This window comes from Mchenga conophoros, linkage group LG3, assembly GCF_057382185.1.
Source record: "Mchenga conophoros isolate Kocher_MC1m ecotype Shallow Benthic linkage group LG3, M_conophoros_male_GT1.1, whole genome shotgun sequence".
In the NCBI taxonomy this organism is placed as follows: domain Eukaryota; kingdom Metazoa; phylum Chordata; class Actinopteri; order Cichliformes; family Cichlidae; genus Mchenga; species Mchenga conophoros.
This window is the reverse complement of record NC_140528.1, coordinates 43,737,417-43,762,376: the sequence shown is the minus strand read 5'-3', so window position 1 is coordinate 43,762,376 and position 24,960 is coordinate 43,737,417. Positions and strand designations below refer to the sequence as shown.

The 24,960-nt window shown below is 40.2% G+C and overlaps 1 protein-coding gene across 1 annotated transcript; it reads right to left on the bottom strand.

Annotated features, from left to right (window-relative positions):
• Window positions 1-13,728, bottom strand: LOC146578852 (low affinity immunoglobulin gamma Fc region receptor III-like). The gene is made up of 8 exons (XM_085268902.1): window positions 13,698-13,728; window positions 12,328-12,624; window positions 12,003-12,248; window positions 11,761-11,916; window positions 7,967-8,053; window positions 7,002-7,088; window positions 3,689-3,751; window positions 1-1,299 (listed from the first exon to the last, which is right to left on the bottom strand). The coding sequence occupies exons 1-8, from the start codon at window positions 13,726-13,728 to the stop codon at window positions 1,265-1,267; spliced, it is 1,002 nt and encodes a 333-aa protein (XP_085125028.1). The 3' UTR covers window positions 1-1,264.
• Between the last annotated feature and the right edge of the window lie 11,232 nt (window positions 13,729-24,960).

Sequence of the window (24,960 nt, the reverse complement as noted above, 5' to 3'; positions counted from 1 at the left end):
AACAAGGAGTGACAAGTGACACCGCCATGAGGGAGAATGCGACAAGGAGCAAGGATATTCACTGCCATGCCTACAATAACAAACAGAATGCAGCTACGTTACAAGAAACAAGATGTTCAATCAACAAACCTGAACAGCTCCTATCATTGTGCAAGCAGAGTTAAAACTATGCTTTAAAAATCCACTAAAGGTCAAACTTACAGCTGGTGCTAGCAGCAGCCCTAAAGTGCACCGGCCCACTCAGAAAATGCCTGGTATGCCAGAATACCAGTCCACCCCTGGAATTCACTCATTTCATCATAAAAGCACATGCTATATAGTCACATTAAGATGTGCCAGTGGTTACTTAGGTATTGCAATGAAAAAAAAAAAGCCCTGCATTACTGGCTGTTCACAGAACGTCAGCTGTCAGATGTTACATTTTATATTATGAAGTTTACATCTGTAAACTGTCCTCAAAGCCTGGAAATGTAGTTCTGTAAAGTTTACTGAAGGGAAACTAATGAGTGTCACTGTGGCACTTTAATATAAAAACATGCTGCTCTGAGACACTGGCACCTTGCCAGTTTGCATATGAGATCACATGATACATAAAGACACTCTTATTGGTTATTTAACAATTTCACACCGTTTTGTATCCATCAGTTAATAAAAAGTTATCTTTTTATTGATTTATAGATACCGTTACAATAACTTAGTGACACTGTTCCTGCTCCCCTGTACATAAACACAAACATTGCAGATGGTATAAATGTGTTCACAGGCAAATATCACATTGATAAACACTCATTCAGTTGAAGCTCGGCTGGACCATATGAACTGAGATTTGTCTCCTTCTCTTTTAAAACTCTTTAAGTTTTAAAAGTTTCCAATGATGCTCATGCTGCTTTTAATCTGCAGTTATGGTTTTATTTAGATCTGCTCCGATGAGAGCTGCATGTTAATCAGCCACAACAACTCACATTTTCCTTCAGTGATATTTGTGAAACCCACAGAGCCGCACAAGAAGAACAAGTGAGACCAAAGTTTCCTGCAGAGATCACTGCTGTGGGGAGGACAGCACCGTCCTGCGAGTTACTGAGTGTCCTCCATACACTGCATTACATTACATTGACATCTTAGTTATAATATGTGTTATATGAGTATGTTTAATGAAAAGATCAAACATAATATATGCAAATCTGTTTTATAATGAAGGTCTACTAGTCTGAGCGCTTGTGTAGAACCAGCAACAGGATTCCAGTGGTTGGACTGGTGCATTACTTCATGAGTAGATGCCATTTTGGTCAGATGGAAACTCTGAAAACACAAAGTTCAAACAATAAGAGACCAGTCACAGTTCAAATAATGTAAAGGTTATTCAGGGGCAGATCTTTAGCGAGGAAACAAATAACAAAGAAGTCTTACAGCCAAACTGTCACAAATAAGGCTTTAGTGTGAAAGAGAGTTTGGTTTGTGTTGCAGTAGATGCTGCTGCTAATGTACAGAACAGGACACTTTACAGAGTGTTCAGTGTTTGCGTTCAGTTCAAACTTACAGAAATGAAAGCAAAAATCTGAAAATGGTTTATTCTGACCAGCTTGAATACAAATCTTTAAATGAAGTAGCAAAAAAGCTGCAACTGACCAAAGAGTGAAGAATGAGTAGACAGTGAACTCTCGCTTCCTTTTTGGCAGCCTGTGGTTTTATACTTTCACATGCCTTCACTTCAAACCGTTTCACAAAGTTCACACCACTTCCTGTGCTCACACTGAATGCTAACATTGGTCTAACAACCCATTAAATATGAGCATAAACCCTGAGAGCCTGGCCTCAGCTTCATTTCTTATATTGTTATGTGCTGTTAATAACAATGAGACCATTGACAATTTATCTTCAACTTAATCGTTCAGAAAATTAACTTACCCACAGCAAGAGATTTAGTCACCTTTTTGGTGACCATAAAGTACAGATTTTCCTTCAGTTCCCAAAACAAAACAAAACAAAACAAAAAACAAACACTTTATAGCAGGGGTGAGGGAACGCCAGGCCTCAAGGGTGTCCCTGCAGGTTTTAGATGTGTCCTTGATCTAACACAGCTGATTTAAATGACTAAATTACCTCCTCAACATGTCTTGTAGTTCTCCAGAAGCTGGTAATGAACTAATCGTTTGATTCAGGTGTGCTGACCCAGGGTGAGATCTAAAACCTACAGGACACCGGCCCTCGAGGCCTGGAGTTTCCCCACCGCTGCTTTAGTTAATGCTTCCCATTAATCCGAATTCTTTCAGCATCAGTAAAGCGATCAGCGTGGTTGTTCACCCACGTGTTACGATAAAGTTTAACATCCAGACAATGATGATTTGTGAGGTTTGGCTTATATGCAATGCCCTGTCTAAAATATTTAACAAAAAAAAAACAAAACGAAAAAAACAACAACAACACAACAACAAAAAAAAAAAAGAAAAAAAAGAAAAAACACCTAAAACAAGAACTAATAAATTACAAAATTTACTTAATTCCGAGGTTTAGTGAAGTCAGTCTAGCTACTGTACCTACAATGCAGTCTGGTAGCTAGCCACGGCGCTATGTTGAGGCTAATATAAACATGTTAACACAGTGAAGATGGAAAATGAGAATTAAATGAGAGACAAATTCCATCATGTATTAGAATTAAAAATCAATTAATCCTAGTTCATCATCACAACACTGGTTGCTGTGCATGTTAACTGTGATAGTACCATAGCCCTGTCCTCATTTATACTGGTGCTTGACCTTATTTATGCTGTTTGCTATATAAAGAGCAACTGTTATGTGACGGCTGTGTGCAGGCAGGAAAAGGACCCAAGGTGCAGACTCCAGAGACAAACGTAAACTGAAACAGCTTTAAAGCTTTAATGCTGAACTCAAACAGAACAAAAGTAAGAATCCAAATAACTTACACGGGCAGACAAAACACAGCGCTAGATAAGGGTAGATCACGACAGAAACACAGGGCTTAAATACACAGAGGGAGCAATCAGGGAATGGGTAACAGGAGGGAAACACAGCTGGGGCAAATCAGGGCTAACGAGACAAGGGGAAGCAAAACCAGACACATTAACATCAGACAAGGACCTTCAAAATAAAACAGGAAACATGACACAGACTGAACTAAAGACACAGACTCACACGCATGCACTGCAACAGAGGGAACAGAGACGTGGGACCAGGGCAGACACAGACACTGACTGGACACGGGGATATAGGAACTAAGGATACACAGAGACGCGAACTAGACAAGGGGATACAGCTGACAGGGGAGACAGAGCAACTAGAGAAGACAGAGACATAAACCATAAGACAGAACTCAAAGAAACCAAAGACTAGAAATGATAAATAATATAATAAACTCAAAAACCCTTGGTCAACGACCCAGGCATCCTAACAGCAACTGTACCTCTGGGCTTTTTTGGTCCCTATCAGCACTGTTGTCTTAAAATGTCTTTTTAGCATCACACATTATTGCAGTGGAAACAAGTAAAGAAAATAGCTGCTATGGTTTTACATGTCTTAAAGGCCTGATGTCATCTGTGAAACTTATGAAGAGCCTTTGAAACGTCATGTGTTCTCTTTTTGTATAATTTTTTTATCATGCCTTATGGAGCTTGCTCATTTTCTTATGTAAGCTAAAGAAGTAGACGTTTCTTTGGATAAAGAGCAGCTGTACCTCTGCGCCTGTTTGGTCTGCTGTCTCTTCTCACTGATGAGTAGACTGTAGCTGGATCACACTCTGCACAATAAAACACATACGGAGGTCAGATAGTGAATCTTTTAATATACTTATAATATACTGTCAGTATACAGGATGTGTGTTAAAAGACTTATCTCTTGCTGTCTATTTAAGAGCCTTAAATAGTTCTGTTTTCTTGTTCTTTACAAATATTCAACATCCAGTGATTACAGCTCACTGAAAGACCTTATAAGCATTTTCTTTGGTAAACTAAACTAGACTTTGCTGGGAGGAAATAGTGCCTCTCTGGTTAGTTAGTTAATTAGTTAGTTAGTTAATTTATTTCAAACATGTAAACAATATACAGGCACATTTAGTAAAGAAAATAAGAGAGAAAAAAAATAAGATGCAAAAGTCAATACATTTCAACATTGCTTCTGGTCTGAGTCAGTTACATGTTGAACGGGAGAAGTACACACTTATTTAATCCCACCCCTTTGCTATAAGTTATCAGTTAATATTTAGTCAGCTTCATTAGTGATATAATCTGTAATAACAATAGTGAGAAGATTTCTGATATAATATATACTATAATATCACATCATGAAAAATTTTAAATAGAGACATTCACTTCATTTCAATATTTTCCCTTTCTTTATAGATTGAGAAGATCATATTTTTATAACTTTTATGTTTGGACATTGCTTCAATTCCATATTCAGACTGTTCCATAGTTTCACTCCATGAACAGAAACACAAAAGCTTTTTCTTGTAGTACATACCTTCCCTGTTTTGAAGTTACAAAAACCCCTTAAAATATAACTTACTTCTTTCAAAAAACATACTCTGAATATTACCTGGCAGTTCCTTATTTTTTGCTTTGAATAGAATTGAGCTCAGAGTTGAAAAACAACAACAACAAAAAAAGCCCCCTAAATGAAAGAGGATGTAGATAAACACATGTACAGACTTCTTGTTTCTATAACAAAGCCTTTATAGTGCTCAGGGGGAGCCAGGCCTCGTAATGCATGTATTTCTATGGAGGCAGAGATCTGAATGCATATTTAAAAATTGTCAGAGACCATTTCAATGGTTTCAAACTAAACTGTTCACCTGATGTTGACTTTAAAGGACTTTAGATACTAGTTGTGTGTCTGAGGCAAAACACTGTTATTTTACTTTTTACGTATACGTACGTATGCATATTCACAACCGGTGAAAGTTCTAAGCTACAAGTACAGTCAACCTGATCTGAAAAATTAAATACTACAAGTTCATGCTGTGTAATTATGCGGTGAGTGAACCACATTAAGAATAGGTTGTTCAACATTTGCACAAAATTGTACATGTCCTGTGTGTTAAACCATTTTCAGTTAAATAAAGGACACAAGGGAGATCAGTTTGAGAACAGAAAAAAACGCCTCAGCACATGAATCATCACACCTCACAACATAGAAGACATAAGCTTCGAAGGCGTTTGGTGAGGGTGGGGGGGGGGGGGGTGATTGTAGGTCTGTGTCAGTGTACATGCGTATGTGTGTGTATGTGTGCGTGTGTGTTCCGTGTTCAACCGTGAGAACGTGTCCCTTCACCCGGTTAAGCAACACAGAAGGAGGTACAAAGAGTTCTGACAACAATCCTGTTATCATGGAGAATTTTGTTGTTCCAGTCAGTTTCAACCTTGCCACCCTTTTATCGCCTTTGGGCTTTTGGAGTCCTGACCTGACTTTTAAAAAATAATTAGAAAAAAAAGCTCTATGCTGCTAAAAAAAAAAAAAAAGATATTTGCAAAATTCTGCCTAAATATGTATTTTACCTGGTTAATGTGTGTGGCCAGGCGTGGTTTGCAGCGCCGCTGCAGGGGAGGCGGACGCACCTGAGCGGCACCCGCAATCACTTGTCGCCGCCTTAAAGTCTGTGCTCTCTATGCTCTTGTGTTGTCGGGCTGTGAGCTGAAAAGCTACAGCCCATTGTATGCATACAGCAACCGTGTGTGAAAAGTGGTCAATAAAGAGATGCTGAAAAGCGTGTTCATGGAAACATCGTCGGGTCTGTCGTGACATGTTTACAATAAGACTTATGGTCCCGAACCTCTGCGCACAGCGTCTGCAGATCGGGGCTGTACGAAGTCACTTTCATCTTTACGCAGGACTGTAAGCTGTCATCTGGGAGGCGTGAGCGGTGTTTGTTTTTAACATAGTTCACGGTGGAGAACAGCTGCTGACATAATGTGGATCCGAAGGTCCATAATTAACCTACCTGGGGTTGAAAGTCTCGATAAATGCATGGCGTTTCGGCGGGTATACCGGCTTCCGCAAGTGTGACGCTTATTTTGAGCGATGAAAAAATAATAAAATAATTTTATTTTATATTTCAATATCACAATAATCTTCCAATTTCGAACTACAAGTTAAAAAAAAAAAACTAAACACAAATAAAATACACTTCAGCTAAATACTTCTCATTTATTTTCCCAAACCACCCGGAGCCGCAGTACAAGGACTAAAGAGCCGCAGGTTGCCAATCCCTGGCCTAAGGGAAGCATGTATAATGTAAACAGAATTGGTCCTAGCACTGAACCCTGTGGAACTCCATAGTGAACCTCAGTGTGTGAAGAGGACTCTCCATTTACATGCACAAATTGGAGTCTATTAGATAGATGTGATACAAACCACTGCAGTGCAGTACCTGTAATACCTACAGCATGTTCTAATCGCTCTAATAGGATATTATGGTCGACAGTATCGAACGCTGCACTAAGGTCTAGCAGGACAAGCACAGAGATGAGTCCACTGTCAGAGGCCATAAGAAGATCATTTGTAACCTTCACTAAAGCTGTTTCTGTGCTGTGCTGAGCTCTGAAACTCTTCAAATAAGTCATTCCTCTGCAGATGATCTCTTAGCTGTTTGACAACTACTCTTTCAAGGATTTTTGATATGAAAGGAAGGTTGGAGATTCCAAGGTCTCAGTACTGACCTGGATATTCATGGACTTAAAAACCTTTGCAGGATCTTAACATTTTTTTTGAGTCTGTGTGTCTTGTGGGGCGCCATATTAAATTATTTTCTTGTTCTATACAAATATTTACCATCCAGTGATTACTGATTAAAGCATGGAGCACACTTAAAGACTTGTAGCATTTTCTTTGCACAAATTGTACTTGTCCTGTGTGTAAAGATCTTCACGATTAAATAACACGAGTAACTTTGACTACTGATGCTTTCTAGCTCACATTAATTTTTAGGTGAACAGTTCAACACTTTGGGAAGTACACTTGATTCCTTTTCACTGATTAAAGAGCAGCTGTACCTCTGGGCCTGTTTGGTCTGATGTCTGTTTGTCCACAACTGATATTGTCTGCTCTCACTGATGAGTAGACTGTAGCTGGATCACAATCTGCACAATAAACCACACAAAGGTCATCAGTGCTGATAGTGAAGCTTATAAAAAAAACCAGTCAGTATTCAGGATGTGTGTCAAAAAAAAGAGTTATTATTTCCCAGGTAGCATCATGAAAAGATTTCTTAGAAACTGCCTAGAAGCCCTGTGGTTGCTTTATCTGTTTCAGACAAACGCCCACCTGTTGTTTCTGGTGATTGACACCAGAAGAAAACACATTTTACTGCAAAGTACCACGTGGACCCACACTTTGTCACGCTATATGCACACTATCATCAGCACTCAGTCATACAGAAAATATGCATTATAAATCTAAATTTTACTGAATGATTTTCATGCAGGTTTCCATGAACTTTATCGACACTGTGTCTATTTAATGGAGAAAGAGTCATTTAAAAGTTCTATTCTCATGTTTTATACAAAAACTGTCACCATGAGTCCATTACATAATTATCTAACATACGTCAGAAAAATTGTCTTGCCTGTTTGGTAATAACTAATGTCTCGTCCTACTTTTGAGTAGACTGTTTGGTCCCTATCAGTACTGTGGTGTAACATGTCTTTTCACATCACACATCAGTTCAGTGGAAACAACAAGCTGCTGTGGTTTCACAGGTCTTAAACTGCAAAACTATTTCTGTTGTTGAAAGACAATTTGACAGGCAGACAACACATGAGGTTCATTTACTTTAAAGAGGATTTAATGGAAAGGCCTAATGTCATCTACGCAACTAATAAAGAGCATTCAATGAGTCTCTTGTTTTGTATAATTTTTTTTTTACCATCCCTCATGGAGCTGCCTCATTTCTTATGTAAGCTAAGCTACATATCCAAAGAAGTAGATTTGATTTCCTTTGAATAAAGTGCAGCTGTACCTCTGCGCCTGTTTGGTCTGATGTCTGTTTGTCCACAACTCATGCTGTCTCTTTCCACCAATGTGTAGATTGTAGCTGGAGCACACTCTGCACAATAAAACAGAAAAACAGAAAACATGACAGAAGTTAGTGATGCTTATAAAAGTACAGAAAGTATACATGCTTTGTGTTTTAAAAAAAGGACTTATTATTCCCCATGTATCACTATGAGAAGACTCAGCAGGTTTCAGACACTCTGTGGTAATCTTATTTGTTAGAGAGAAACACTAAAAATTTGTCCTTTTGGGGTTTTCCATGATTAACAGCAGAATAAAAACACAGACTTTGTCAGACTATATTGATACTATCATCACCACTGTGGTAACAAGCTATTCTTTATCTACACACATGAGTTCGGAAGAAACAACAGGGAGAAGTAGCTGCTGTGGTTTTGCATGCAAAGTTTAAAATATTCAAAACTATTAATGTTCTAAGATTTGTATGTCTAGTTAAATGACAATTCTTATTGGGCTGTAGGTGTTAATGTGAGGTAATCTTAGTGTGTTAAAGTTAAAGACTGATTTCTGGTTTGAACACTCACCAGTCTTATATTCACATAATATTGACAGTAAGTGGAATTTGATATGTTTAGAATGAATGCTAGAATTGTGCAGCTCCTTTTTGCAACTGGCTCATGAAGACTTCCCACTATGCAGCAACATACGCACAAAACTGCAACTAGAATCTAGAACCAAAGGTGAATAGTATGTTATTTTTAAAACAATAACTCTATGAACTACAAAAAAAAAAAATTCCATCAGGGCTGTTTTCTGATATTGGGTGGTTTGCAGCCAAAAATAAATGAGAGAGGTCTGAGATTGTTTGAACATGTGTAGAGGAGGAATGGTGGATATGTTTGACAAAAGATGTTGAAGATGGAGCCAAGCAGGAGAAAAAGAGGATAAACACATAAGATTCATGGATGTAGTGAAGGAAAATATTCAGAAGTTTGGTGTGTCAGGGTAGGATGCTAGGGATAGGGTAAGATGGAAATAAGAGAAGTAGTAACCTCTGTTCTTTCCAAAGAAGAAGAGGATAACTGAGAATGTGAATCATAAAGGCTAATTTCACTATTAAAGGCTCTCTGGCCTCAGTAGGGGGAAGGGGGTATATGTGGCGGGTTAGGCGTGTTCTGTGATGACGTGCAGGTGAGATGGACTCACCTGCATGACATCTACAATCACGCCTCGTCGGCTTAAAACCTGTGCTGTGCTCTGTGTTGTTGGTGGTTATGTGTACAGCCAACAGAGTAGCCTCTGAATGTACTATTACAGAAATTGTGTGGTTATTGTAAGAATAAATGATGCTGCGAAGCACGAAAATGCCATTGGGTCTGCTGTGGTGGTTTAGTTCTATTTTTTTAATAAAAATCTTGAATAAAAAGTGGACGCAAACTGCAAACAAATTAAAAGAAGTAGGCCTACTATTGAGAAACTCTAAAAATTACAATTAAAATTCTCAACAACAAAAACTGGTGAAAATATAAATGATAAACAACTTAACAACCCCCAAAGAGTTTAAGTCATGTCGAGTGACAGGGCAACATCTAAACACAAGAGGGGGTGAGGGAGAGTGTGCCTGCTCTGCGCTGACACAGGAGCGGCGAGTCCAGCGACCTGGCTGTTACCTCTTTGCTGAGAGAAGTTAAAGTAAAGAATCGATCTCAGCAGGCTAGTATTGATCCGATACCGATACAATCGATATTTGGATCGATCCGCCCACCACTATTATTTTTTTGGTTAAGTTTTTGGAAGTTTTTTTTTTGGGTTAGAATTATATTTAGCTGATCTATTTTATGGGCCTGCTAATTGTGTTTTTGAATCCTGTCTTTGTAAACTTTTTTTGAGGGCTAAAAGAAAATCCATTTTGAAGACAGTCCTCAATGCTTTTGCTGTTTGCTCTCACATACCGAATATTTGTTTACATTTCCATTTTTTTCCTTTTTTCGTTTTCTTAACAGCCCTGAGGTAAGCATGTGCAGCTGAAGTGTTTTTATGACAAACAGCAAACTGGACAACCACAGAGCTGTTAACTTCTGTTAATTAACCACAGGCTAAAAAACAAGCATCCAAAGAGCAACCTTCAGGGTCAACTATCAACTACAAACACGCAACAACTAAAGTCTGAAGATTTATGGATTTTTTTAACTTTAAAGGTTTTCAAAAAGTTGTCATTGAAACAAATTGAATCTAATATACTATATAAATATAGTAATTTATTTATGCTGTATGTTAATGTAGGTGCAAAGTATAAGAGTTTAAGATTAGCCAACATGTGGAGCTCAGTGTTGAATTGGTAAATTTGGCAAATGTGTGGTATGGTGATGCACTTTGGGCCGATGGATCAATTGAAGGGCTACTGTGCACTGGCCATACAAGGACTAAAAGCAGCCCATTGATTAATTTTCATTACTGACATTATATTGCCCAATGAAATCTCTTTGCTTGCAACTGGTCTAAAACAAGGCTGCACTCCTTTTACAAGTTAGTTTGTAAGCATAAGTTCAAGGTGTAGTAAGATAGTTTAGCCACTATACTTGTTACATCCCAGCTAGCCTTAAAGAGCTTTTAAAAGCAGTTTTTGTCACTACAGGGTCCTCCAAAGAAGGGAAAGGGTTAATAGAAAAGGCTGTTAACCAGCCAGTTAGGAAGGAAGTACTCCTAACACAGCACCCAGAAAAAAAAACAACAAAACAAAACATTATAGTGTCAAAAATGACTTGTATGGCCATAGATGCAAAAGCAAGATAGTTCCCAAAGACTCATATAGCCTGTTGCAAAAAACAGTTTCGGTGTGTATAGCTAATTACACTCTTCATAACAACTTTTGTGCAACCACAGGCTTACAGATACAGGCTTATATGTTACATTACTGTGCTGCTGTACTGTGCTGTGCTAAAGAATCACAGTAAAGATGGAATAACCTTATTTGTGCGTCCTGTGTTTTCTGACCGACACCCCAAGGTGAACACCACTGCTATTCAGACAACACCTATACAGTTGTGGGTTAAACCCAAATTGATAACTTCACAGGGAATAATAATTATTTATTTATTTATATAGCTCTCCTGTTTGAATTATATTAAAACAGGGGGCTGTCTTCTAGGCTTCACCTGGAGTCCCTGAAATTGACCCTTGGACCATTTTTGCTGCCTTTTGGGGGTATTTTTAACAGAATTATCTGACAAATATTATGACTGCTGTGAAATTACGAGTACAAACATAACATGTATGAAGTTGGGTTCAGTTTTGGTGAGTGAAATTCTAGGATTTTATCTGTGAGTTTGTGTGCACAAATTGTCAGCTGTCTGTGTCTGTGAAATACAAGTGTACATAGTGCATATATATATTTAAGGGATTCGCTTTTTAAATGTTAATTGTGAAACTGAAGAACATGTGCTGACTTAAAAAAAACCACTGAATGTTAGTAAAAAATGTTGTTTGTGTGAAACACTTTAGATACTATAAGAAGACCTAGCCTTAAAACAGTCCTTTTAATAAAAGTTTTAAACTTACATATAATTATACTGTCTATGTCTAGACACAAACATAAAACACTACCCTTGCTCTATTTGACTGGCTGTTGTTGTGATATTTTAAGATGACTGTATGTGATTGTCATCTCCACTTTTTCACTCAAATGTGCCGAAAAACAAACAACAAAAAAAAAAAACAGTTCAGCATGTTTTGAAATTATAACGATAAAAAAATTTACAAAATTTTCAAAATGCAGAAATCCAGAAGTCTGAGTCTCACCTTCAGGTTTCCTCCCAACATGTTGTCTCACCAACAGAACCAGTAACACCAGTAGAATCACAATACAGACTGATCCAACAGATGACAACACAGAGAGAATAGTGGTAGAGTGTGATGAAGGTGCAGATGTAGGTGGAGGTGTGGTGGTGTGTTTCTCTAAAACAAAGCAAACACTTTCATTAAGTTGTCGTCACATTGTGAAAGTTGAAACCTGCAGAAACACAGACAGGTGAGTGTGTCACCTGTGACAGTGATCCAGCTGGATGGAGACTCTCCATGACCGCTGATGTTACACTTGTAGAGGCCTTCATCGGACCTGGAAACATGCTGGATGGTCATGTGACCTGTAGGCTCCTCCCTAATGAGGGAGCCATCTTTATAGAAAGCAGCTGGGAGGTTGGAGGGAGTGGTCTTTGTTTTACAGAGCAGAGTGACGTCATCTCCCTCCATCACAGGGAGGACAGGACTCTGCAGGATCACTGATCCACCTCAACACAGAGACAAACTACAGCATTTCATCCATTTACACACAGCTTCATCAACACTAACTCCACACACTCAGCTTACCAGTGACTGTCAGGTTAACCATGTTACTGATGGGGCCCTCTCTGGACTCACACCAGTAAACTCCACTGTCCAATGGGAACACAGTGATGTCACAGGAAGAACCAGCTGGTTTTCCCCACCCATCTCCACACTGAGTCCTCTGTTGTTTGCTTGTGTTTCTCCTCAGAGTCCATCCAGCAGAGCTGTCGTCCTCCTCACAGCTCAGAGACACAATGTCATATTTAAAGAACTGAGAGCTGCTGGGACTCACAGTCAGACGAGCTTGGTTTTCTTTGCAGGACAGAAGAGAGATCACAACTAAAAGAAATTGCACTTACAGTCAGTTATTTTATAATGAGAACAAAAAATACATATCCAAGAATAGAATAGCCATTTATTTTCATTTCACATGTACAGCAACATTATGTATGTTCCACACTAACTGTGCCAGAATAAAATATAAATAGTAAAACAGCAGGAAAAAGAATCAAAAGCAGGAGAAATTGAAAGTGTTTGTGTGTGTGTGTTTGTGTGTGTGTGTTGCTGAGGAAATATTTAATCCAGGAGCAGGTCAAAGTGGTTCAGCTTGGTGGATATCTGGGATTATGATGTTGAAAACTGAGCTGCAGTTCACAAAGAGCATCCTCACAAAGATTTTCCTGTTCTCGAGATAGCTTAGTGGTCTGTGAAGGGTGATGGCATCCTCTATGGACCGATTTGCTCTGTAGGAAAACTGGTGGGGGTCAAGGGATAGGGTTAGACAGTCTCTGATGTCCTGAGAAAGAATCCACTCAAAACACTTCATGAAGTGCTGGGGAAGGGAGAGTGGAGGAGGGGTGGTCTCAAACTGAGCAAGAAGGTGTTGAGCTTTTCTGCAAGTATGAAACTGCTGTTGAGTTTTGGGGTGCTTTGGCCTTTGTAGTTGGTAAGTCAGTGCTGGTTTGCAGTAGGGGAACCATAGCTGAACTGAACACAGAGTCCAAAGAGTGGGGATTTAATCAGACCGAATAAACAGACAAGCCAGAGCAGAGCAGCTAAATGGAATAGGGTTCAGGCCTGAGCTGAAGTACTGAAGCGGTGAAGGGCTGCAGAAGGCAGAGCAGTGTGGATGCTGGATCAGAGGCTGGAGGTTTGGTAACGTAAACAAGATAAGATATCTTAACCTCTGTTCTTTCCAAAGAAGAAGAGGATAACTGAGATTTTGATAATAATAAATGAATTTGAAAATTTGCATGTAAAAAAAAGATGTTCAGTTTTCAGATCTGCAGTTTGTCCTCAAGTTGTTTCTAACTTGGATTTTCCTGATTTATTTTTTGTCTTCACCTTGATCATCAGTCATTAAGACAACACACAGTGAAAGTATAGTATTTAAAGAGACATTTTTTACTTACAAAACAGAAGCAGCAGAGATGATTCCTTCATTGTGCTCATTCATTCATTGATGTGACTTTGCCATCATTTCCTATAGAGACCTGAAAGAAAGCCCACCCACTTCCTGTATGTCAGTTTGTTTCTTTTTCATTTTTCTTCTGTCTACTTGTCGTAGGAAGGTGGTTTTAGCCTATGGTATGCAGAGGATATGTTGGAATGCATATGTATACAATTCTGGCCTGTCTTTTGTCAGATAGGCTGCAGCAGACAAGGAGTTGGGTTAACTGTTTTTGATAAAGTCCCACAGAAACACAGCTTACATCAAATTGTCATCAGTCTTAATCCAAATTTGGTGCAACCATGATTGAATGCATTGGGTTACAGTATTTGTTACACACACACACACACACACACACACATATATATATACATATATATATATACACACACACACACACACACACACACACACACACATCCATCCATCTTCATTCTTCATCCGCTTTATCCGAGGCCGGGTCGCGGGGGCAGCAGCCTAAGCAAAGAGGCCCAGACCTCCCTCTCGAGCTCTTCTCTGAGCCCTTGGTATTTCTCCAGCTTCTCGTGTTCCTTCTTCCTGATATTGCTGTCATTCGGAACCGCTACATCGATCACTACGGCCGTCTTCTTCTGTTTGTCTACCACCACTATGTCCGGTTGGTTAGCCACCACCATTTTGTCCGTCTGTATCTGGAAGTCCCACAGGATCTTAGCTCGGTCATTCTCCACCACCCTTGGGGGCATCTCCCATTTTGACCTCGGGACTTCCAGGTTATACTCGGCACAGATGTTCCTGTACACTATGCCGGCCACTTGGTTATGGCGTTCCATGTATGCCTTGCCTGCTAGCATCTTGCACCCTGCTGTTATGTGCTGGATTGTCTCTGGGGCATCTTTACACAGCCTGCACCTGGGGTCTTGCCTGGTGTGATAGACCCCAGTCTCTATGGATCTTGTACTCAGAGCTTGTTCTTGTGCTGCCATGATTAGTGCCTCTGTGCTGTCTTTCAGTCCAGCTTTGTCCAGTCACTTGTGGGATTTCTGGATATCAGCCACCTCCTCTATCTGCCGGTGGTACATACCGTGCAGGGCCCTGTCCTTCCATGATGGTTCCTCGTCTCCCTCCTCTTTCTTGGGTTTCTGCTGCCTGAGGTATTCACTGAGCACTCGGTCAGTTGGGGTCATCTTCCCAATGTATTCTTGGATGTTTGTTGTCTTATCCTGGATTGTGGGGCTGACACTCACCAGTCTCCGGCCCCCTTCCTTCCGCTTAGCGTACAGCCTCAGGGTGCTGGACTTGGGGTGAAACCCTCCATGCATGGTAAGGAGCTTTCTTGTCTTTATGTCAGTGGCTTCTATCTCCTCCTTTGGCCAGCCTATTACCCCAGCAGAGTACCTGATCACGGGCAGGGCGTACGTGTTGATGGCCCGGATCTTGTTCTTACCATTCAGCTGACTCTTCAGGACTTGCCTGACCCTCTGCAGGTACTTGGTGGTTGCAGCCTTTCTAGTGGCCTCTTCATGGTTCCCATTTGCCTGCGGGATCCCCAGGTACTTGTAACTGTCCTCTATGTCTGCAATGTTGCCTTCTGGTAGTTCAATCCCCTCAGTTCTGACTACCTTCCCTCTCTTTGTTACCATCCAACTACACTTCTCCAGTCCGAACGACATTCCAATGTCATTGCTGTATAGTCTGGTAGTGTGGATCAGTGAATCGATGTCTCGTTCACTCTTGGCATACAGCTTGATGTCATCCATGTACAGGAGGTGGCTGACAACTGCTCCGTTCCATAGTCGGTATCCGTAGCCAGTCTTGTTAATGATCTCACTGAGGGGGTTCAGGCCTATGCAGAACAGCAGTGGGGACAGAGCATCTCCTTGGTAGATCCCGCACTTGATGGTGACTTGTGCTATGGGCTTGGAGTTGGCCTCTAGTGTTGTACGCCACATCCCCATTGAGTTCCTGATGAAGGCTCTTAGGGTCCCATTGATCTTGTACAATTCTAGGCATTCCAGTATCCAGCTGTGGGGCATTGAGTCGTAGGCCTTCTTGTAATCAATCCAGGCAGTGCACAGGTTGGTCAGTCTGGTCTTGCAGTCTTGGCTGATTGTTCTGTCTACCAGTAGCTGGTGTTTTGCACCTCTGGTATTCTTGCCAATTCCTTTCTGTGTCCCGCTCATGTATTGACCCATGTGCCTGTTCATCTTAGCCGATATGATGCCTGACAGGAGCTTCCATGTAGTGCTGAGGCAGGTTATTGGTCGGTAGTTGGAGGGGACCGATTAAAGATTATAATCTTTAAAACACACAGGATCATCCTTCCTGCTATTGCCAATTACATTTTATTTACATAGCTCCAAATCACAATAACAGTCGCCTCAAGGCACTCATGAGGATCATTGTTGGTGTTTCTCATAGTGATGAACACTTTGACTTGCCAAGCAGAAGGTTGCTGGTTTGATTCCAACGGGAAACATAAATGCTCTTGTGGCAGTAAGGCTTTTAAACTGTGCCAAATAAAACACGGCGGTGTGTGAATGATGTGGTGAACCTTTGTAACAAAGGTCTTTTTTGTGTATCTGTGGGGATGTTCCTGCTGATTACATTCTTAGTAAATCACTAAGAATACACCACTACTCAGCTAGTCTAAACTATGGAGTAGTCATTCAGGTATCACTTTAAATTTAATGTTCAATGTCAGACTGTGTGAAGTGAAATCACCGATTACATTTTTCTACCATAAATCCTCAAATGTCACTTCACTGTGCAGACATGTACATTATGAACACATTAGGTTATAGTTTGAAGTGAAGGGGAAAAGCCTTTTAAATAACTAATCTTCTTACAAAAGATGTTCATCTAATGTTAAAATATCAGATTTGATCTAATATTAAGTTAGCCGTTTTAACATCTAAAAAGAAACATGGGACTGCAGCATGTCTACAGTTCATGACAAACATCTCTATAAGTGACCACAGCTAAATGTATTCACAGCCAATTGAACAGAGCTAATAATGAGGAGCTACAGCGTCATCTAGTGGCAGATGGCTGAAGATGCAGTGGGAACAAAAATGCACATGTCATAAGTTTACTTTTAAAAAAGCAAATGTATTTACTTTACACATAACCCATCCATAAATCCTGTTGACTACAAAATATTTAAACACATTTACTATTATAAGCAAATATGTTAGACATTAAATTCAATGATGCGTTAAAGGAGAAAAATAAAATGAGGAGAGATTCTCAGCTCTAACTGAAAATCGAACTCCTGTATTTTCTATTGTTTTGCAGAACCCAGATATTTCATGTCATCTGGTGGAGCTTTATCAAAGATGTGCCGGCTTCAGTGTGAAATATGATGTCGTTGACTAAATCACAAGAAACCCAAGACCCAGCCTGATTGTTTGAGGGATAATTGGATGCCAACTGAATCAAAGTAAATTCAGCTTCTCTGGGATATTTAGAAAATAAGCTCATTATGAGATTCTGATGTTTTTGGCTCCTCACTGTCCTGATGAGCTGCATGAACACCAGCTGGAAGTCAGTTTGTCCATGGGAAGTTTGGACTCTTTTTCTTTTATAAAACATATAAAACATGTAAATTACAGACGTGTCCTGTTTCTGCTGTGAGTGTAGCTGTTAGCTCGTGACCTCCTGCTGAGCTAAAGCCTCAGACTGTTTCTGTAGTTTAAATAGACGACACATCATTCATACATCTGTGTGTGTTTATTATATGCAGCTTTTATTCATGTCAGTTTGAACACTGCATGTACTGTGAAACTCTTTATTTATATTACAGATTTTGTTCTTTTATGTTATTATTAATGATGAAATGAGTGAGTTTTTCTGTACAGATGAATTTTCTTTGATCAAAAACTTTGTGAGCTGTAGTCTGATGTTGTTTTCTGAGCATTTCTCCTCCACTCTGCTCTTTCTGAATAATCTTTCCTGAATAATCTGATCTGGAATCAGTCCACAGTGAACAAACACACTGAGCAAACGTGTAATCTGAACTAAAGTCAAACTTTGAAACCAACCAAGAGTCTCTTTAATTGGCTGGACACAGAGGACATCAAAATACGCATCTGTGAGCAGATTTTCTCTCACATGAAGAGTGTCCTCAGCACCTTCCGTAGCTGTCTGACTGCTGTGTCTCTGAGTGGGCGACCAGAGATCACATTAACATGTGTATCTCCGTATTAACAAACATGTCATTCTGTAGTACATCAATGTTAGAAACACTTGAAACCATTGTGTGGTGGTAAAAGTAGGTTAAAGAGCCTCATGAAAACCTGTCGCTGCACTTTCAAGACCCCGATGCTCCAGGATGGTGGCACAGTTTCTTGTCAGTAAATGTTACCATTCCATACAATAGTTTATGTAAATGGCAATTTAAAAACAACACATGGCTGACCAAAGTGCTTCACAGCAGAATGATCAAAAACACAATAAATACATGATGATAAAATAACAGTCTCAGTTAGAGTCAAAAGCCAGAAAATGCAGAGGGAGGCAGCTGGAGATGGGGAGGGAAGGAAGGGAGGGGCAAGTGACCCCTCCCTGGGGCCAGCTCCCCCCCTGACCCCAGTAGGCACCCCCATACTCCGCGACCCGCCAGGGAAAGGGGGCCCAGGCCCATCCGGACCGGGGCCCAGTTCAGCAGCGCCGCCTGGCCCACCCAACCCCACCACAGAGAAAACTGCACCCACCCTGTCATCCACTCATCTTCCAGACTACGCAAGACAATAGACACCCAGGCTGAGATCTTCCTCCACCTCTCCTATATCTCCCCCTCCTGCAGAGTGAGTTCCTGAAGAGAGGAGAGCTCCATATAAACCTCCTATATTTATTTTCTTACTCTTCTCATATCTGGTTATGATGTAACCGGAGCCTCGTCATCTCGTCTATATGCCGCACTGGATATAGCAGAGGTGGCAATAAAGTTGACTTTGACTTTGAACTGTCATGGTAAAGAGAGACCTGAGTCAAAGGCAAAGCTCTACCAGTCCATTTACATCTCACCTTGTGGTCATGAAATCTGGGTAATGACAGAATACAAGCATCCATATTTATTTTCCTTCACAGGCTCAGCATTATATAGAGATAGGGTAAGGAGCTCAAACATCCAGAGGGATCTCAGAGTACAGCGGCTGCTTTCCCCTGTGTATGAAAAGGAGCCAGTAGAGATCCCTTCCATGCACCTCTCTTGTTTCAGGCACTCCTAACTGGGAAGAGACCCCAATGAAGACCCAGCTCCTGCTGGGGAATGCCTCAGGTTTCCCCAGAAGGAAATGGGAAGTGTGCCTGGGAAGAAAGTTGTCTGAAAACTCTGCTCAGCCTACCGCCACCTCAACCTGTCTAAATGTCTTATATCACACTTTGGACATCCTTGATCCTTCTCCCCGTGTCTTAGTCCCTCCTACCAGAGAATGAGGAACGAGAGGAGGAAGCAGGTGTTTTTTTTAGATCTCAACTAAAACTGGATTGTATGATCTTAGGCGTAACAGTGTTCTTTTTTTTATGTGGACAAGTTCATTGACAGCAGAGGCGATGGATCTTGTTTTCACTTCTAAGCTCATATTTACAGTTTTTCATCCTTTCACATTAAAGGTCAAAGGTCAGACAGCTTGTGTTGGGCAAACTGAAAAACGTGCTGGAAACATTCCTAAGAGGTTTTTTAGTGACATGATAGCATCGTACAGTCAAGTCAAAAGCTTTGATGATTAGTTTTTATACTTCCAAGCTCCAAAATAGCAGGCAGAAATTAAAAATGCATCCCAGACAAACATTCAGGGGCCCGTTCTTCGTACGTCGCTTACTACATCCAAGATCAAATGACACATCCAAGACCAAACCATCGCGCTAACCGTGAGCGCGCTAATCCGGTTCTCCGAACACACCTGCTGTTGACGATTAGTACAGCTGGACGCAGTAATGTGACATCACTGGGTGTCGTAAAAGGGGCTACGCATCGATAGTAGAAACATTGATCGGCAACCCTCTGATTGGTCGGCGAAAATGTTGAAGGAGTGCGCTCGGCTCGGTATTTTTCGGCAGCAGAGCAAGAACTCTTGATTGAGGGATTTCAGGAGTTTCAGAGTTTAATCAGAACGCAAGGGAACACTGCAAAGGCTGCAAAAGCAAGGAGAGAGGGCTGGCAGGAAGTTGCTGACAAATTAAACTCGTAAGTAATTTAATAATAATAATAATAATATATTGGATTTATATAGCGCTTTTCAAGGCACCCAAAGCGCTTGACAATGCCACTATTCATTCACTCTCACATTCACACACTGGTGGAGGCAGCTACGGTTGTAGCCACAGCTGCCCTGGGGCAGACTGACAGAAGCCAGGCTGCCATATTGCGCCATCGGCCCCTCTGGCCAACACCAGTAGGCGGTAGGGTAAATTTATCATATTACACTATATTATCCAATATTATATGGCATTATATTATATTATGTTACATTATATCCCCTTTCACATTAGAGCCACAACAGGACCCACTAGAACATGGGAACAAGTAAAAGTGAAATATAAGAATATTCTACAGAATGGTAATATTTATCACTTATATTGCTTTTCGTCTCTTGGAAAGAGACCCTGGAATAATCTGTTTGTTTGTTCATAACAGCAACCAAGAAAAGGGCAGAGCAAAAAAAGACAGGTGGTGGTCCTGCACCCCCTCGTCAACAAGTTGGTTAAGTGAATAATACCCTCACGGGAAAATTGATATCTCTCTATGAGCACACTGTCGCGCTGAGCTAAAGGATCCTGTCTGTCCCGCAATATATGCTGAATTCTGAGGACTCTCCTTATCAATCTTGCACCTTCCGCAATGGGTGGCTCGCATAAACGGACAGGACATGGCTGCGACAGGCTTCCCAAATCCACCTTCGCTTTTATAGCTGTGGTCTCTCATCTTGATTACACGAAGTAATTTACAATTACTACTCTGAAATATGAATTGCATCTGTAATAATCACATACATGTAATAGAATGTTAATAGTACATTTCCCTTTTTTAGGAAATGACCTGTATGTATCTGTGTGACATCAATACAAGGATCAAGTGCTGCATTATCTTTAGTTACATTGATGTTATTTATTTATGGTGAAACAGTGGTGGAATATCGCTGTTGTTTTCGTATAAATGAAGCGGACATACCTGCGTGGCCGCGATCTAATCCTGTTTACATAAAGTAAACCTGCTCCCGAGCAGGTTTACGCTTACGGCTCTGTTGCTATGACAGCAAGTCCCGGATGAGCTTCGGGGAACTGAACGATCCAGGATCACGCGAAATCGTCAACAATCAAATCCAGCTAACTTACTTAGCGAGGTACGAAGAACGGACCCCATGTCTCCAGAGGATATTTACTGTTTGTTTTTTATCCTGTGACATTAAAGGTCAGATGGAAATCATCACCTCCTGAAGCTCCTCTGCTGCTACCTACTAGCTCTTATCATTTTATGACTGATCTTTCATCCACAGTGCAAACACTTGCTGGCCACTTTATTAGGTATACCCTTTAGCTTACAGCACTGCCTTAATTCTTCATGGTATAAATTTAACACAGTGCTGGAAAAATTTCTCTAAGATGTTGGTTGATATTGACATGATTGGACAGAGCATATATGTCAGTACACGTGATTTAAATCTCCCGTCACATCACGTCCAAAGGTGCTCTGTTGGATTTTCATTTGTTGGAAATGAAAATTAAAGCAGGAAATTACAAAAGGCACAAAGCTCAAAGACATTTACATTTACAGATAGATAATTATTTGGGTTAAAAGAGAAGACATTTATAATGTAACTATGTTTCTGTAGTCACTAAAGTGGCTCTCTTTTGTTCCTCCTAAATAACTTGTAAACTTACACTGAGCTCATTAACCAGGAGCAGGTTATGTTCTAAGTTTTGATATAAAATCCCCTAAAAGGGCAACAATTTCACAGATACTTTATTTTACAGCACATTGCAGGTGAAATACACATTCTCTGACAGGGGAAATACAGTTTATATAATTCATACCTTACTGAAACTACATGTCAAAGGAAAGTACATATATTTATTTGATGACATACATACATTGTTGTATTTTTAATCTAATTTTAACCTGCTGCTAAATCTATTTTACACTAGAGCACAGAAAGCACATCAATAATACCTGATAAAAGTAATTTCACAAATGAAAGTGATTTCTATGTCTCCTTTATTTGGCTGTGAGACAGTAATGTTTAATGTCCGGTTTAAAGTCTCAGACCCTGACGTGCATGTTAGAAATAAAGTGCAGCACTGAGAGTGCACTTGATTTATTTTATCATCACAAGATTAGTGATTTCCTGCAGCATTTAAATTTCATCTTACTTGCAGTAATTTTTCATTTTAGTCTCATCCTCATCATCTGACCTTGTCTCTAGTAGAGTAGAGTACTACAGTAGTGGCACTCACAGGAATAATTGTGCAAAGAAAAAGAGTCATGTTAACTTTTTTCTTTTTTTGCTCAGCGTGCACAGAGCCTGAAGCAGGGAATCCAGCTTAATAGAGAAAGTTCATAACCACGATCCTGATACCCGGTATCTTCTACTGAAGTTATGTTTAGTCAAGCCAGCGAACACTAAGGCTGTGTTGAACTTCGCTCTGAAATTAAATGCACATCATACATTGCATATATGTAAGTTACTTTTTGTGATAATACATAACGTTTTTATTATATGAATTCTAATAACCACTCTCTCTGTGGTTTTAATAATAATGATAATAATGGATTGCATTTATATAGCGCTTTTCGGGGCCCTCAAAGTGCTGCACAATTCCACTATTCATTCACACACTGGTGGAGGCAGCTACAGTTGTAGCCACAGCTGCCCTGGGGCAGACTGACAGAAGCGAGGCTGCCAGACACTGGCACCATCGGCCCCTCTGGCCATCACCAGTAGGCGGTAGGTGAAGTGTCTTGCCCAAGGACACAACGACGAGACTGTCTGAGCCGCGGCTCGAACCGGAAACCTTCCGGTTACAAGACGAACTGCCAACTCTTTGAGCCACGATCACCCTGGTTTTAATTAAAATCAGAATCAGAAAACTTTATTTATCCCCAAGGGGCAATTAACAAACAACCGAGCAGCATAACATTGAAGATAAGGACAATAAGAACAGGCAATAGGAGTGAAATAATAAATACACAGAATATACAGTATATACAGTTTTAAAATAACACAGTTTTAAAAATTAAAGTGACTGAAATGTGAATAAATAACTGTAAGTGACTAAATCTAAATGTAGCCAGGTGGAAGTTCGATATTATGGGACATGCCACTGGATGACGCTGTTTCTTTTGGGGTATCCCTGAGAGCGCAAGGGATCATGGGGATCTACAGAGACATTCACGGGAGTGCTAGCTTGCATTGGTGTTATGTGGGTGTGCAATGCCTTTTTTCGCTGCCTGATATGTTTTAAATGCAAAGTGTGCAACAGTTAAGGCACCAGGAGTGGCTGCAACCAACTTCCCCGTTCATCTCAGAGGGATCTATATTCCGTTTTCTGCTGAATTAATGCACTGTATGTATTTGAGTTCACACTTGTATTATACTATCTCTGTGGGTAAGAGGGAAATGTATGTTAACTGTTTAATCTTGGCTCTGTATCTTAGCAGGAGAAGCCACTACAGTTACTTTTGCACTGCTAAGTTTGTTTTATTTATGTTTGGGTTTATATCAGACACAAAATGACGCTAGACGTCCTTGAGTTCCAGATGCTGATAAAGTTGGGGAAATAACCTGCAGTAGCAGTGGGTTACCAGTGCACAAAGCTGTTACTGGATGAGAACTGTCTGTAAAAATTTTATTTCTTTATTTTTACAACCTTTTTTATTTTCTTCTGAGCGCTTACTTTATCATTCAGATTAAAAGAACCCCAAAGATAATCTGTGTTCTGGGCTGGTTAATTTAGCCAGGCTACATAAATTTAATCAGAAGAGCACACAAACAAATGAATATTACAGATGAAGGCTGGATTCCAGTGGTTGGACTAATGGACTACTTCTGTAAGGAGCGGATGACGTCTGGGTCTGGTTTAAAGTCTGAACACACACACACACACTGTAGAGACTAAAGCCCTCACCGTCTCTCCCCGATCCTTTGATACTGGCAGAAGAAGTGCGACGAGACAATTGACTAGGTTCAACTTTTATTGCAGACAAATTAAACAAATGTGCATTTGGAGATCAATCAGTTGCACACAAACTCTGGTATGCCCTTACATAACACCAGTTGATCTGAACCCCCCTGACTCAGCAGTTACACTTTGCACCCTCACCTCCTGTCACCCGACTCTTTACCTTAGTAAAGGGTCTCTCTCTCTCCCTCTGTGTGTGTCTGCGCGTGTTAGACCTACTGACCTATAATGTATTTAAATGACTAACAAGTATGATGCTTGCTAACAGTTCTGCAGCTAAATCTCTAAAGTCACAATAATATATTCCCACAACACAAACTCTGCATTTCATGTTTTCCTGTTTTCTGGAATACTAATGAACTCTAAACAATATCAAACTGTCATCAGTGAACCTCAGCATTTCCTCCAGAATTTTCACATTAAAACTCTTGGAACATTCCTTCATTAATGAGCTTTTAATGTGAAAGAAACCCACCAGGAAGCGTTTGGCAATTTATGTCTGAAGAGCCTCAGTAGGGTTGTGACTCTGCAGCTTTAAATATTCCAATGAATATTACCTTCTTAATAAATGTGATTCCTTTATCGCATCTTTATTTGAAAAGCAGCTTTTCTATCAGCTACAGTCTGCTCTGTCGTGAGAAAACTGCAGCTGTTTCACCCTCTGCATAATAATAGCAAAGATACCACAACTTATAAATGTAGTGTTAGTACGTGATGATGACATGGAAATGACTAGTTTCATGTGACATTATAAAAAGGTTCCATAGAAACTATTGTCACTGTGTTTTTTTTTATGTCATTCGTCATTAACGGCAGAAGAAGAAAAAAAACCCACAACACATTTTACAGCAAGGTACAAAACAGCACTATGTCATGTCTCATACTATGATTAGAACCGTAGTGTCAAATCTCTCTGTAGCATCACACAGTCCATTTGAAACAAGCTGAAGCTGTTCTATTTACACCTTTTATGGAAACATTGACCATCCAGTGATTAATTCTTGGGGTTTAATGAAAAACTGATGACAATTCAATACATTTAAAGTGATTTTCAGACTTACAAA